The sequence below is a fragment of the Quercus robur genome, chromosome 2, assembly GCF_932294415.1.
Source record: "Quercus robur chromosome 2, dhQueRobu3.1, whole genome shotgun sequence".
NCBI lineage: Eukaryota > Viridiplantae > Streptophyta > Magnoliopsida > Fagales > Fagaceae > Quercus > Quercus robur.
In genome coordinates, this window is record NC_065535.1 from 81165460 (window position 1) to 81179861 (window position 14402).

The 14402-nt window shown below is 33.5% G+C and overlaps 2 protein-coding genes and 2 long non-coding RNA genes across 4 annotated transcripts in view; 3 read left to right on the forward strand and 1 right to left on the reverse strand.

Moving 5' to 3' along the window:
* The first annotated feature begins 430 nt into the window (after positions 1–430).
* LOC126715285 (serine/threonine protein phosphatase 2A 57 kDa regulatory subunit B' kappa isoform-like) lies at positions 431–4983 on the forward strand. The gene is made up of 3 exons (XM_050415824.1): positions 431–777; positions 2113–3299; positions 4262–4983. The coding sequence occupies exons 2-3, from the start codon at positions 2148–2150 to the stop codon at positions 4616–4618; spliced, it is 1509 nt and encodes a 502-aa protein (XP_050271781.1). The 5' UTR covers positions 431–777; positions 2113–2147; the 3' UTR covers positions 4619–4983.
* A 1811-nt stretch (positions 4984–6794) lies between these two features.
* LOC126715287 (uncharacterized) lies at positions 6795–8326 on the forward strand. The gene is made up of 2 exons (XR_007651833.1): positions 6795–7453; positions 7928–8326. It is a non-coding gene; the product is annotated as an uncharacterized LOC126715287 (long non-coding RNA).
* A 2991-nt stretch (positions 8327–11317) lies between these two features.
* Positions 11318–12510, forward strand: LOC126715288 (uncharacterized). Its single transcript, XR_007651834.1, has 2 exons — positions 11318–11890; positions 12122–12510. It is a non-coding gene; the product is annotated as an uncharacterized LOC126715288 (long non-coding RNA).
* A 582-nt stretch (positions 12511–13092) lies between these two features.
* The window catches only part of LOC126715286 (protein PGR), a 3440-nt gene continuing 2130 nt past the window's right edge, over positions 13093–14402 (reverse strand). Inside the window, exons 4-5 of the mRNA XM_050415825.1 lie at positions 13518–13766; positions 13093–13415 (exon numbers count right to left, since the gene is read on the reverse strand). Coding sequence (XP_050271782.1) covers positions 13284–13415; positions 13518–13766 — 381 coding nt within the window. The 3' untranslated portion in view covers positions 13093–13283. The remainder of the gene's footprint in view (positions 13416–13517; positions 13767–14402) is intronic.

Consider the following 14402-nt stretch of genomic DNA (forward strand, 5'->3'; position numbering starts at 1 on the left):
AATTATTAGAAGCCGACAAAATGCAATGATAGCTCAGTAGATTATGAATTACAGCATTGAGAGATTAAGTTGTATCCAGTCAATTTGCATGACATTCAGGCCTCAGGAACCAGGATAGTACTTGCAAGACATTAATTTCAATTTCACTGTTAGGTTGCTTTATGTACCCCCACAATAAAAGCAACTTTCTTTTGGTGCAATGATAAAAGGCAAAAATTAAAAATTAAAATTAAAATTGAGCTTTGAACTTGTAGAAGTGTGAATACAGATCTAAAAAATGGCCACTATAGCCCAACCAAACAACCTCTGATATTTGTCCTAGGATACTTGGGCCTAAAACACATAACACATGGACCCAAATTCTGTAATTTAATTTTAAAATTTGATAGTAATATATTTATTTATTTATTTTTAAATATTATAGTATTATTTGTACTATATGTTTTTCTTTACCTTCTGATGCAGGTGATGAGCCCGGTAGCTACTGCAATTCTCAGAAAATGCCACACCGCTTATTCTCTTCAATCGAGGTGAAGCTCTCCTTGATCTTCCACAGAGCTCCAACATAACCAACTATCACTACCCAATAATTCAGATCAGTGAGAAACACCCTTCTCACTTCACAACCATACACTCTCTCTCTCTCTCTTTCTCTCTCTCTCTGCCCAATGCTTCATTTTAAAGCTGGAAACTTTTCTGTCACTCAAACGTGAAATTATGAATCACTTTCTCTCTCCCCTTTGCTAAAGATCCCATCTTTCTCAGTTCAAAAAACAGGTTGTTACTCTCTCTCTCTCTCTCTCTCTCTGAATATGTTGCTTTTTATGTTTTTGTTAAATTTAGTATAACTGCATAGAATTTCACATTCATTGTTGGGAATGGAATTTTAGTACTTGCATAGAGAAGATGGTAGTTGGGTTTGTTAAAGTTTGTTGTTTATGGTAATTAATAATGGTGATCTGGGTTTCTGACCCCTGGTCTTTTGTGATTTGGTGGTGTAGATTTTTGTGGTGATTCCCTTTCCTGTTTTAGCATTAGTCCCAGATCTGGGTCTAAATCTACCAAATTCGCTAATATAGGCCAAATTTTAGCTTTGTATTATTAATGTTCTTATTTGTTGTTAATAGCTTAGTACAGAAAATGTTTACTGTCTGTAAGAGGTGTGTGTTTTCTCTTTCTAGCTTCTTTTTTTCCCTGGTCAAGCTCACGGTCTTATTTTCTATACTCTGTAGTAGCTGACCTAAACTTTTGGGGACTAGGTCTTTGTTGTTACTATTACTTTTCTTATTATTATTTGTAGTGTTTATGTAGTAAATTAATTGCCATAAATTTGATCTGGGTTATTGAATCTTCTGGACAATGCTGGTAGCAACTTGGGCTTGGGTAATATTAATGTTAAAAATTTGATTATTTATTTCAGTTACTTGTTCTAGCCTTTGGCTACTTTGATTTAAACTAAGATGTGGTCATATCATAAGCTATTATCACTAAGCTATGATATTGATTAAATCAGTAAAACTTGAGCTGAACGCAACCAGAAATTTCAATGCGTCTTCTGGTAGATTTGCACCCCAAAGAGTAATTGTATAGAATTGCAAAATTTTATTGACAACTTTTCCCAAATGCCAATGGAGCATTGATGTTGTATTCTTCATCCTCTCTTTATATTTGCTTGTTGCCATTTCCATTTGTGTGGTTTTACTTGAATTTCATCATCATTTAGCTGTGTGTGGCCTCATCAATCTAATGCAGCTATGGTATTAGATTTCCCTTGTTATATGGGATTTTGCTTGTCTCCTTTTGCATTAGTTTTATCCACTGATATTTGCAGAAACTGTCCTCATATGTGTTTTGTTTCCCATTTAGTTGTCTCGCCTTTCAAGATTTTTATAGTTAAAAGTAAGGGGTGCAACAGCATGAATCTTTTTGCTGGACACTGAATTATTTCATTTGGATTATTTATGTGCTGAAAATATAAATTACAGCTGTTGCAAGGAGCATATGGTTTTCCCAGAAGTGAAGCTTTAAAATCCTATACAAATATTTGCTTGCATTAGTTTCTCTTTGTACTCCAAAAAAATGTTTTTGATTTGTTTTCTTTATTTGATTCAGGTTGTCTGTCTGTTAGATATTGCATCACTGCCACCATGATCAAGCAATTTCTGAGCAAACTCCCTCGGAAATTGCCAAAAGCTGACCAAGTAGATTCTTTAGGGGGTGATTCTGGCAACATTAATGCCAATTTCAGCAATGGATTCCAATGTACAAATGTTGGTAGTGCTCTTTCAAGCAAATTGAATGTTGTGAAACGGGTGTCTTCAGCAGTTTTCCCCACAAGCATTGCAGCTGGAGTTGAGCCAGTGGAAGCACATCTATCCTTCAAAGATGTTTCAAATTCACAGAAGCCGAACCTGTTTGTCAGTAAGTTGAACCTCTGCTGCGAGGTTCATGATTATAGTGATTCAGAAAAGCAAGATATTAAACGTCAAACCTTGATAGAGCTTGTTGATTTTGTTTCTTCTGGATCCGCAAAGTTCACTGAACCTGCAATTGCTGCAGTGTGTAAAATGTGTTCAGTTAACCTGTTCAGGGTTTTCCCTCCTAAATACCGTTCTAATTGTGGTGGGGGTGAAACAGAAGATGAAGAGCCAATATTTGATCCCGCTTGGTCATATTTGCAAATTGTGTATGACCTACTCCTTCGGTTCATCAGTTACAGCTCTCTTGATGCAAAGGTGGCAAAAAAGTATATAGATCATTCTTTTATTGTGAGATTACTTGACCTCTTTGATTCTGAGGACCCAAGGGAAAGAGACTGTTTGAAAACAATTCTGCATAGAATATATGGGAAATTCATGGTACACAGGCCTTTTATTCGAAAGGCTGTTAGCAATATCATCTATCGATTTGTTTTCGAGACCGAGAGACATAATGGAATAGCTGAGCTGTTGGAGATTTTTGGGAGTGTAATTAGTGGGTTTGCATTGCCTTTGAAGGAGGAACACAAGATGTTCTTATGGAGGGCTCTGATTCCTCTACATAAACCAAAATCAGTAGGTATTTATCATCAACAATTAACCTATTGTGTTGTACAGTTTATAGATAAGGATCCAAAGTTGGCCGGCACTGTCATTAAGGGACTGTTAAAGTACTGGCCAATTACAAATAGCCAGAAGGAATTGATGTTTATAAGTGAGTTGGAAGAGGTTTTGGAAATGACTAGTATGGTTGAGTTCCAAAAGATCATGGTGCCACTGTTTCGGCGTATAGGTTGCTGCCTCAACAGCTCTCATTACCAGGTATTTTCTGTTATATTGCTGTTCTTAACTAACAGCATGCTTGTTGCATAACGAGTTTATTTTGATGTCTTGCATTTAGGGAAATATGCCTTTTGATATAGAATCCCATGCGACATTTCTTTGGTTTCATCACTTTTGTTCTCTTGTTTTCAGCAAAGCAGCCTTCAACTTGTTGCGGGAGGCTCAACAAGATCTCTATTTTAATTTAGTTTTATTTAATTTTGGAGTCAATGGTATTTTTATTGCTCAATTGTATTTTAGTTTAGGTCCTAGTAGTTAATTAGGTTATTAGTATTTTGTTTTATTAGTCAATTTTTTTTTTTTTTTTGGGTAATTCAATAATTGGGATTTTTTTTGGATAAGTTAATTCAATAATTGAGATTTCCCAAGTCATTGTGAATTGGGTTTCCTAAATCAATTAGAATTAGAGTTTTCCTTTGTCAATTAGAATTAGGGTCTAGTCCTAGTAAATCTATATAAGCACACTGATGTACTATCCTATGGGGACAGACTCTTTTGATGATGAATAAAGTCTCTCTTGAAATTCTCTCAATGGTCTGATGCTAACTTAGGCAAACCGTAGGTGCTAACTCCTAGAGGTTCTCTTTTGCTTGGTACTAAATCCAAAAAGGCCTGAGCCTGTCTCCTAGGTTACTTATCATTTATTTTTTCCATCTCTTAATTTTCATGCTGCATTGTTTTGGTTTGTCCTGTATCACAACTAGTGTCTTTTCTGGTGGTGTAGAAAATTATATCATGGCTTATATATAGATGGTGATAACAAAGAATAAGTGCATCGTGTAAATACTAACATTTCACTTGCCATTATCATTATGGACACAGCAACCTCTGTTCTACTCAATGGGTATTATTTTAAGAAATTGTTCATTAGAAAGTGGGAAGTCTTTGTATCTAAAAAACAATATGAAGGCTATTTTTCTTCTTTCTTTGATAATTTTCAGGTGGCTGAACGCGCCCACTTGCTATGGAACAACGAGCACGTCCTTAATCTTATCTCACATAACAGGCAGGTGATTCTGCCTCTTGTCTTCTCAGCTCTAGAGCGAAACGCTCAAAATCACTGGAATCAAGCTGTGCTCAACCTAACCCTAAACCTGAGGAGGATGTTCTGTGAGATGGATGAAGAGCTGGTAGTTGCGTGCCAACATAAGTTGGAGGAGGAAGATTCAAGGTTACGTGTGGCAGCTGAGAAGCGGAGATTGACATGGGAACGCCTGGAAACTGCCGCTGGTCTCCAACCTTTAGCTGGTAATATTTTAGGTTCAGTAAAACCTGCCACATGCTCTGTTGCTTGCTAATGCTTGGATAACAGTATTTGGGAAACATATCAGAAACATTATCGTGGCAGCTTTTACTATAGTTCTGGATGTAGGTTCTTGAATATCACCTAGTTTGGAATGTCAATAGGGTTTCTATCTGCACTAAGATGCTTTGTTGAAATTGTGTGGAGTGGTTATGCTGCTGCCTTGAAGGTTGTTTCGCGCACAAGAGGTCGGGGTTGGCGGGATTGCTTGCAATTGTGTGTATTGACCTCTCTGGTATCCTTGCACATGAGCTGTTTGTTTTTCCCTGTATTATTATATATATTCTATCATATACCCTAAGAATTTACTAATCGTGCTTTCTTTCTTTCCAAACTTATAGCAAGAATATTTTCAAGCCATCTGCTTTGATATGCCAAAGATGTATATAGTAATCCCATCTCTCTCTCTCTCTCTCTCAAAAGTCATGGAATTTGCATGTTTTTAAGTGTAAAGGCCCAATTAGCATGGAATTCAAGTTCTACTAAATAGCAAGATGTTTTTTAAATAAATAAGAAAATCAACAAGGAAAGTGGAAATATTGGTGTGCTCATGTTGGCATGGAAGTCAAATCTACCCACCCAATGGTTTGCTTGCTTGGATTGGCCATTGATATGACTTTTGGGGCAATTATTTTAGATATGTATATATATATATATATATATATATGTATGTGATGTAAATACTAGTATAAAGTTTAGGTTTATGGTGGTCTCTGATGCCGACTCTACTTTCTGCTATTTTATGCTGGAAACTGTTTGTCTCTTTGTTTTGCTTTTTGTGCAAAGAAACTAGAAAGGTATTTCTTCTTTACGAAGCAATCTCGGAAGATATTTCCTGTCCAGAAGATGCCACACTTTCATGTCAACTAATCCACATTATTTTCACCACAAAAATGGTAAACAAAAGTTGCACTGGGATTCTAGAGTGAAGGTTTTGTATACTTCTTACATGTGTCGTTGTCTGGTTATTATTTTTGTCAACTAGTACTTGGAATTTTTTATTTTTCTGATACATTCATAAATCAGTATTAGTTTTGCATGTTCTAACCTTAACTAAATAGCAGTTGCAATGTCTCCTTAAGCTTCACAATTAAGCAATGTAATTGATCTTTGACTTCATCAAATATAACTAAAAGTCTATTTTTCTTTAAAATGTATCTAAAAAAAGCATCAAGACATGGGTTCAAGATCGAGAATCAATTTATCAAAAAAAAAAAAAGTTGCCTATAAATAAATTTTTTTTCTAAATATGATAAAAGTGTAAGTTTGTGTATGGTAGTTGCAATTTTTTTTATTTCCTAAAATTTGAATCCTCAGTTTGTTTTATGGAAATCTTAACCATAAAGAATAAATTTTTTACTTCAAATAAAATTAAGATAGATTGTTCAATTTTTACGTTTGTAGAAGAAATTGCATCTGTTTAATATAGTGAAAGTGAAGGCAACAGTAACAGTAACAGAAGCCGTGATAGACTTGACTTGCAGCTCAATTAGACTATTTGGGAGATGGTGGGTCCCACAAAAGTGACATGGTCCCACCTGATAAGATCTACAATGTTCTTGTGTCATTCATTTACTTGACCAAATTATGATAGTGATAGCTGCATGACCCAACCTTTTCTTTTTTTTTGGTTCAAAATTTATACGACATATAAAACATCACTACTTAAAGTAAGAGAGAAAAAGTAGTTGATATATATGAAGCGAATTATAATATGCCAAGTAAGATATTTGTAGCAAAAATTGTGAAGTTTTATGTGCATTACTCCTTTTGTTTACCCACCAAACCCAAAAACCACTGTGTTAATTAACTACTACAACACTAAAACAACTTGAGCCGCATGATAACAATCCAAAAAGTGACCCCAAAAAAAAAAAAAAAAAAAAAAAAAAAAAAAAAAAAAAAAAAAAAACCAACTTACTAAACGGTCAATAAACAAATCAAGCTCCCTCCATAATTTTCTCCCCATGTTGGGGAGAAAATTTTCGGGTAAGTTTGGAAAGAAAACACTCGGTCTCAGCCTTTTTTTTCTCTCTCCCCCTCTCAATTAAACACCCTCCAAAAAGTTCTCTTTCTTCATTTTTTTTTTTTTTTCATTCTTCCTAAAATTTTCTCTACCAAACACTCCCTTTAAAAAAAAAAAAAAAAAAAAAGATTTGGTGCTCACGGAATTGGACCTATTCTAAGGACAAGTGTCAACAATATGATTAAATGTTTATTGATCAACACTGGCTGATAAGCCTCCATTTTCATGGTACTTAAAAATGTTAAGAAATGTGATTGGATAGAAAATTATCTGTCATTTGATTAAATATACATTTTCTATAAAAGCAAGTCTACAACTTTCGAAGCATTCAAAAAAAAAAAAAATGTAGATTTAATGATAAAGACTAGAGTGCCAAAACAAGTTCAATTTTCTAGTACTTTAATTCAAATATGTGACTTTTATATGATCCTATCCAATTTTGAGATTCAACAAATGTCCCTTAAAAAAATCTCGTACATTGCGTGTTTAAGTAGTATGACCATCTGATCTCATACAAGATAAACTCGGTGGAAGTCCATCTCCACAAAATGTTTAAATAATAATGAAGATCCTGTGTCCATTTTTTACGCTTCTTACCTTCCCCATTTGTGTGTTTATATATCCACTCCAGGTCCTAGCATAGATAGATGTGAGCCTTTCTTGTACCATTTTTCCTTGTTTGGGAGAGAAAAACAGAGATCAAGAAGAAGAAGAAGAGAGAATGGATGCACCAACATACCAAGAGATGTCATATTTTGAACATATCCAAAAACGCCACGAGGAAAAAGGATGTCTTTTTGCATGGTTCGTATTTAATTACCTATCATATGTTCTTGTTCTTTATATGGTTATTATTGTTGATCTAGGCCACCTCATTTTTTATAGTTTTATGTTTTTGGTTTCTTTGCTAAGTGTGTTTTCATGCAATTAAGAGCTCGTTAGGTACTGTTGTTTAAACAATAGTACAGTTTTCGTTGTTTAAACATCACAACACGTATTTCTACAACACTTTTTCATCCACACATATTTTTACAACACTTAAATAACGTTACTAAAAATTCCTTACCAAACAAACCCTAAGTTATTTACCAAGAAAAAAAAAAGGTTATTCATGCAATTAAGTAGAGACGTGAAGGAGAATATATTTTGTGATAGAGTCAATGGCAAAAAGAAAAAGACATTTGTGTGTCCAATCTAATTCTGTCTCCTTATTTTCTTGTTGCACAGTTTATCTAATTGCTTTTGCATTTTATGCCAATTGTTCTTTTTTGAGTGCAGTTTGTTCGCGATGTGTTGCTGTTTCTGCTGCTTCGAGACATGCGAATGTTGCCTTGATATTCTCTGCTGTTCCTGTCCTTGAGTAAACAGATTATCATCATTAGAAATGGGGTTTGGGAAGAATATTGGGAAAGAAAAAAAAGAGCAAGTTGTATAACTTATTTCACAATTGAAAAGTTGTGATTGATGAATACGAAAAAATAATAGTGGTTGGTGACCTTGTATTTTCACCAATCACAAAAAAAAGGGGGGTGAAATATTTATGTTGTGTTCCTTATTTCTAAATGGGGGTATCACTTCCTGAAATAATTTTCTTTCATTTTGCTTTTCTAAAGACATATGGCTTATGCAAGTAAAATAGAATCTATATCTGAGATATACAATCGTAGGTTTGGTTAATTTGCTCATTCGTGACATTTGCCTTTCTGTGAAATTACCAGCACTATAACTAGTTTGTCAGTTTTACAAATAATTTCTCTCTTTTTTTTTTTCTTTTTTTTTTTGAGAAACTACAAATAATTTCTAGTTGCTAAATTTTGTACCATTCCAATGATACATACTCCTATATTTTGATAATCCAATCCAACGATATTAATTAATTGATGAAGAAATTGGCTACGACTTTGGTGGTTTGACTTATTTAATTAATTTGGGGAGATGGCCATCCGTTTAAAACTTTTAATAGATCCCATCAAAAAAAAAAAAAACTTTAAATAGAGAAGTGTGGTGGTGCCGCGGTGGTAGGTATTAAAGTTGTTGTGTGATTATAAGTGATTGAATGAAAAGCGGAAGCATAAAAGATAGAGTAAACACAGTGGTTTATGTAGTTCTATCAAACAACCTACGTTTATAGTGAAAAGTCCTTGATGGCTACATATATATTTTCTATTAAACTCTTATTTTACAATTAACTAAATGTAGAGTTTATATAGTAGTGACTAGTGAGAACTTGACTAACGCAGGATTAAGTTGCTTGTTTTATAAGTACATGAGTATATAATTAATTTGGCCACTTGGACTATAATGTTTCTAACAGTAGGTATGGAATTATGGATTGCAAACTTTCTCTGCCCTTTACAATAGGAGGGGCGGTATTGTAGTTCATTAGTCAATGGTTGTGCTATGAGTCAAGACTAACATCATAAATTAATCAAGTTACTTATGAACTGATCTAAGAAAAACTTATATATATTCTTTTATTTAATTAACGAACCAAACTCAAAATTAAATTTAAACTTCTTGATCGCTAAATGAGTTAATTTCAAACATAATAATGCATTTATGAATAAACTCGCTAGAATGAGACATAATTTAAAAGTATATAATAATATATGTTTATATGTATACACGTAAAAATATAAAAAACAATTTTATAGATAAAAATTATATATAATTTTAAACAATTAATACAGTGTTTGTGAATCAAAATTTTGTAATTTAATAAATAAAAATCATTTTATTTAATTACTAAAAAAATATTTGTAATGTTTATCATATATGAGAAAAGAATAAGTTAATACTGTTAATTACGTAATTCATGAATTATCTCAAAGTTGTTCAACTTCAACTGGAAAATAAATCAAACTTGGTGATGAGCTCAAGTTCAACCTATACTCAAAATAAAATTAAATAAAAAAATCTTAAGCTTTTAAATATTCACCTCAACTTGACTCGTTTATGGCTCTAATTCAGCCTACAAAAGCTTAAAAGTGAAAAAGAAAAAAGTTTTGAAAAAAAAAAAATTTTATTAGGAGAAAATTAGAGTATTCCATTTGGAATAAGTTTGTGACTCGCCCTTATATATAAAGCCTTCATTTAAATAATATCTCTCTCACTCTTCCATGTAATTAGCAAAAGAAGTGTAACTTAGTGAAGTAGTTCTTGTAAAAGTGTAAAATAATTGGTAATCAAAACAAAGGTGGTGGTAAATGGATAGGTGGATATACAGTAAATTTATCTCATCATATCATACGTGGGGTTTACGTGTGTGTGATGAGTGATCCGGATAGAGACTAGGCAATAGGCATAAAAAGACAACAGATGGACAATAATGCATGAAAACATGCAGATAACTTATGATTTAAAATTTTGTCTGGTTGGGGGTCCAGTCTTTAAGAATTTATATTTTTTTTTTATAAAAAACCATATTTGTCCTCTCATTTGTCGTTAACCTTCCTTATATGTAATAATGTGGATTTAAGTGTACCTCACGTTTTAGAATGTAAGAAAAAATTTGAGTAATTTTAAAGAAAATAAGAGAGGTTGAAGTGTACCCCACTTTATCTTAAAAGAAAAAGGGTACAATTTTACCATGGGAACAATGATTCTCTGCAGAGTCCCTAAATCATAGCCATGATTTGATACATTTAAACCATTTTATTATATATATATATATATATATATATTGATAATTATAATGGGGATAAAAGATTTAAATCTTGGATGTCTTTAAAACACCAGAAAGTGTCAATCAATTGAACTATAAGACTTTTGGCCATTTTGATATCTATTTAAATTATTAATAATCTTATAAGTTTTCAAATATTCAATGATGGCGATACTTTAAAAACTTTAGAACGTTTTAATTCAATCATCGACGCCTCATCCTTTCATTAGGCTAGGAACATGAGGTAGTAACTAGTAAGGATTAGATTAGTTAAGCTTCAAGATTTGTTAATTTATTTTTAGTTAGATCACAAATTGAGCTTGAACTCATCACCAAACTATATACATGTTCAAGTTTAACCATTTTCTTATTGAACATGCTCAAATTTGTTCACAGACTATTTTTTTTTTTTTAAATGTTCATAAATTACTTGATTAACTTATTTTTTTCCCCGCATATATTAAACATCGCAACTAAAATATATTACCCATTCACAAATCTATGCAAATAATTAAAAACTAAACTATAATTCAAATAATCTATGCAAATAATTGATAACTAATTATAATTGAAGTAATATTATTTGATCTGATTTGATAGAATGATTTTCATTTATTAACTGGTAAAAATTAGATTTACAAATCTTGTATCATTAAAATTATATATAATTTTTACCTCAAAATGAACTATTTATATTATCATTATATTAAAAATAATAATTTCATATCTAATAAACTTATAAAATTTCATTTCAAGCAAAATAAGGCAATAAACAATAAAACGTCCATTCCATCGGAGACCGTACCCACTAAAACCCATGAGAGGAGAAAAAATATCTTCTATTCCTACTTTATGAAGCGGGCTTTTAAGATAATCACTGCACGAAAAGAGGGAGGAGATGATCTCGAGTCCCTTGAATGAACCAAACGAGGCCCAATAGACTAAGTTATGAACTAGTAGTGGACCATTGGAAGACTATGTAGGTCAGGCCCGTGCATTTTCCTAATGAGAAGGAAATCCTACCACCACGGGAAAAGCTATGAAGCCTTACCACCAAACTGTCTCTCATAATCAATTTGGACAGTGGCAAATTTTCACCAAAATGATGATGCCACATTGCCACTCAACTGTGGCTCATGAGTCCCCACCTGATATAATTATGACCTGCATATATTGCTCTATTTTCTTCATTTAGATCAAGAGTATAGATGTCATACACGTCTAATTGATAATAGAACGTGGACCAGATCGACAAACTCCATAAAATGTTGAGAAATGAGAAGCTAACTTGAGGTTTCCTCCTTTGTCTATTTGTTTTTTTTTTTTTTGAGAAGCATCCTTTGTCTATTTGTTAACTATACCATTTATCCTTACCTACATAAATCTTCAGCACTCCCTCCCTCTTACAAATACTTGTTATCCTTTCTTGAACTACGTTTTGTGCACCTGCAAAAAAATACTTACTAAGAAGAAGAAGAAGAAGAAGAAACAATGTATGCACCGCCGGGTTTTCAAACGGTACCATACGTTGATCATATCCAAAGACGCCATGAGGAGAAAGGCTTCCTTTATGCTTGGTTCGTATAAAATATCAAATTCTTGTTTTTTGTTGTTGTTGCTACTTGTAATTTATGTTTCACTTTAATCAAGTTATATCACAGCACCAACAAGAAGAAATAATTTTTGATGACATAAGAGCTGTCTACTCACTAGAACACAGATTATTCCATCTTTTTTTTTTTTCTTAATGTGCTAGAATGTTTTGAAAACCACATACCCAAATACAAATTTCTCTCTTGGATATGCAGTTTGTTCGCGCTGTGCTGCTGTTTCTGCTGCTTTGAGACTTGTGAGTGTTGCTTAGAGATTCTTTGTTGTTGCTGCCCTTAAAACAACTGAGATGTTGTGGAGGCACAGAGGGTTGATGAGATACCATCAACCTCCGTAACATATATACATATACATACATATATATATATATATATATATATATAAATACTCGATTCCTCTGGTTCCCTATCATATTTTGTCAAACTAATGGAAAATATCTCAAATCTTAATTTCAGTTTATGAAATTTATTCTATTTGAGAGCAGTGTCCAATCTAATTGCCCTCTTAATCTACCCCTGCTGTAAAATTTCATGAAGTTGTATAAAGACACCAGAAATCAATATATAGAGCTTGATGGGTTATGGAAGTTGTGTGCCAGTGCCACTCATCTGGTTTGCAATTACTAAGTTCGATTTCTTTCAGTTGCATGCCTATCAGGGTAGAGTGAGGATAATGGATAAAAAGTGAAAGCACATGAACGCTATAAGCTTTCGATTTTTCAAATTTATTCTGTTTCATTGTTTTTCAATTTTACTGTTCTTGTCATAAAAAGGGGGTAAGGGAAAGCACCATGCTACCTAGATATCAGGATATGCGTTAAGGGGCTGTTACTTGTTAGCTAGTGAAGATGGCATGACCATACAGTTATAAAGCTCCCTATACAAAGAGCAAGGTTTGTAGAACCCCAATTCCGGCAGCAATAAGTTAGAAGTACCTGTTGCAGCCTTGCCTGCAACCTAACTTGCCCAGATATCAACGACTGCCGCATCATTATTAATATGAATGAGCAAGTATTTAAAGTATAAGCATGTACTACGTGCTCTCCTAAGTGCAGAATGTAGCAACTAGCAAATATTCCCAGTTAGCATAGTTGCTTTCAAGGAGCAGAACTAAGAAACAAGAATTAGCAGAGGGATCCTAAGCATTATCATGTGTTAAGTCCAGGAAATTCTCCCAAGAGCATTGAACACCCAACTAATTGGTGTAAAGCGTCAATGGAACTTCATTCGACCAAAGATTTTCATCAGAATCAAGGTCTCAAAGGATACATTATGGTACAGCTGGTACATTTATCAACTGTGAAATACAAATTCAGGAACATAGGAACTCTAACAAAATCTTTTAAATATATAGATCATTTTAGAAAATATACGTGCAGGCTATGGAAGTCAGCAATGAGGTCAGCAATATTGACACAAGGTTCACCCCATTGTTGTCAAGAATGCTAAGTCCTGAAATCTTTTTCACTGTTGGCCCTGGTTTTCCCACAACCTGCATTGGACAAGAAGAAATTGCTAAGTGGAGCTTAAAATACCCAAGAATTATACGCATACTGAGCTGGTGGTAAATCTAGGGACAATGACTTAAATGTACCTTATTGCGAACAGTGCAGAACCCACTGAACTGCAGTGTCGCTCCCAAAAGAGAATCTATAAGACTTCCACCAAGTCCAGCCATAGCTGAAAGAGGTATTACCAATAGCTGCTTTACAGCTACATCATATGTGCACTTTGTTGTGAGAAATCCAAGGACAACAAAAGTTAGTCCAATGACACTGCCTCCAGCTGCAGCTGCGAGGAGCCCTGCTTGTGTCACACCACCATTAGTTCCCTTCCGAACAGGCTGAAAACCAAACAGGACAGAATTAAGATCCATAATTTTATGTATTTAAGAAGCAAGTCTTCCTTTAGTCCATATGATTAAAGGCATAAGAAATTTTAAAAAGCATAAAAGTCACTTCTTATCACATAGCAACTATTTCAGAATTGGGGTTTTAAAATTGAGATACATGGATACATGGATGATTGCTTCAAATAATAGAAATAAAGTAATAATAAATAAACCCTAAAAAGAGAAAAGAGAAAAAGTAAATGGGGTGGATGTAAAGAAAAACCGTCGTCATCATGACATAGACAAGATTTAATTATTATGAAACATTAAACGTGTATATTATGTTCCACTCATAATAGAGCCAAAACTGCAAGCACAAGCCTAACATAACAAAATTGCGAGAAGTGAATCTTCTAGGACATAAGTGAGAGCTTTTAACCAGATTAAGTTGAACAGGTAAAAATAACGGAACGAGTCCATAACCTAAGTTGCATAAGAGGGATGACAAAAACTACTCAAAGCTACTTCCTAGCTGTAATGGCTGCATTTGGTAGCCATAGCAGATAATTGGATATTATTTCTTCTGACATCTAACTACAGGTACTCCACACATGTTTCTGTGCACAGAAATGGGAGAATGCCACAAAA

Excerpts from the sequence above, each read along its gene's own strand:
- LOC126715285 (XM_050415824.1), top strand. The coding sequence starts at position 2,148 with ATGATCAAGCAATTTCTGAGCAAACTCCCTCGGAAATTGCCAAAAGCT. Across the intron at positions 3,300-4,261 it reads TCAACAGCTCTCATTACCAG|GTGGCTGAACGCGCCCACTT; the intron begins GTATTTTCTGTT and ends GATAATTTTCAG.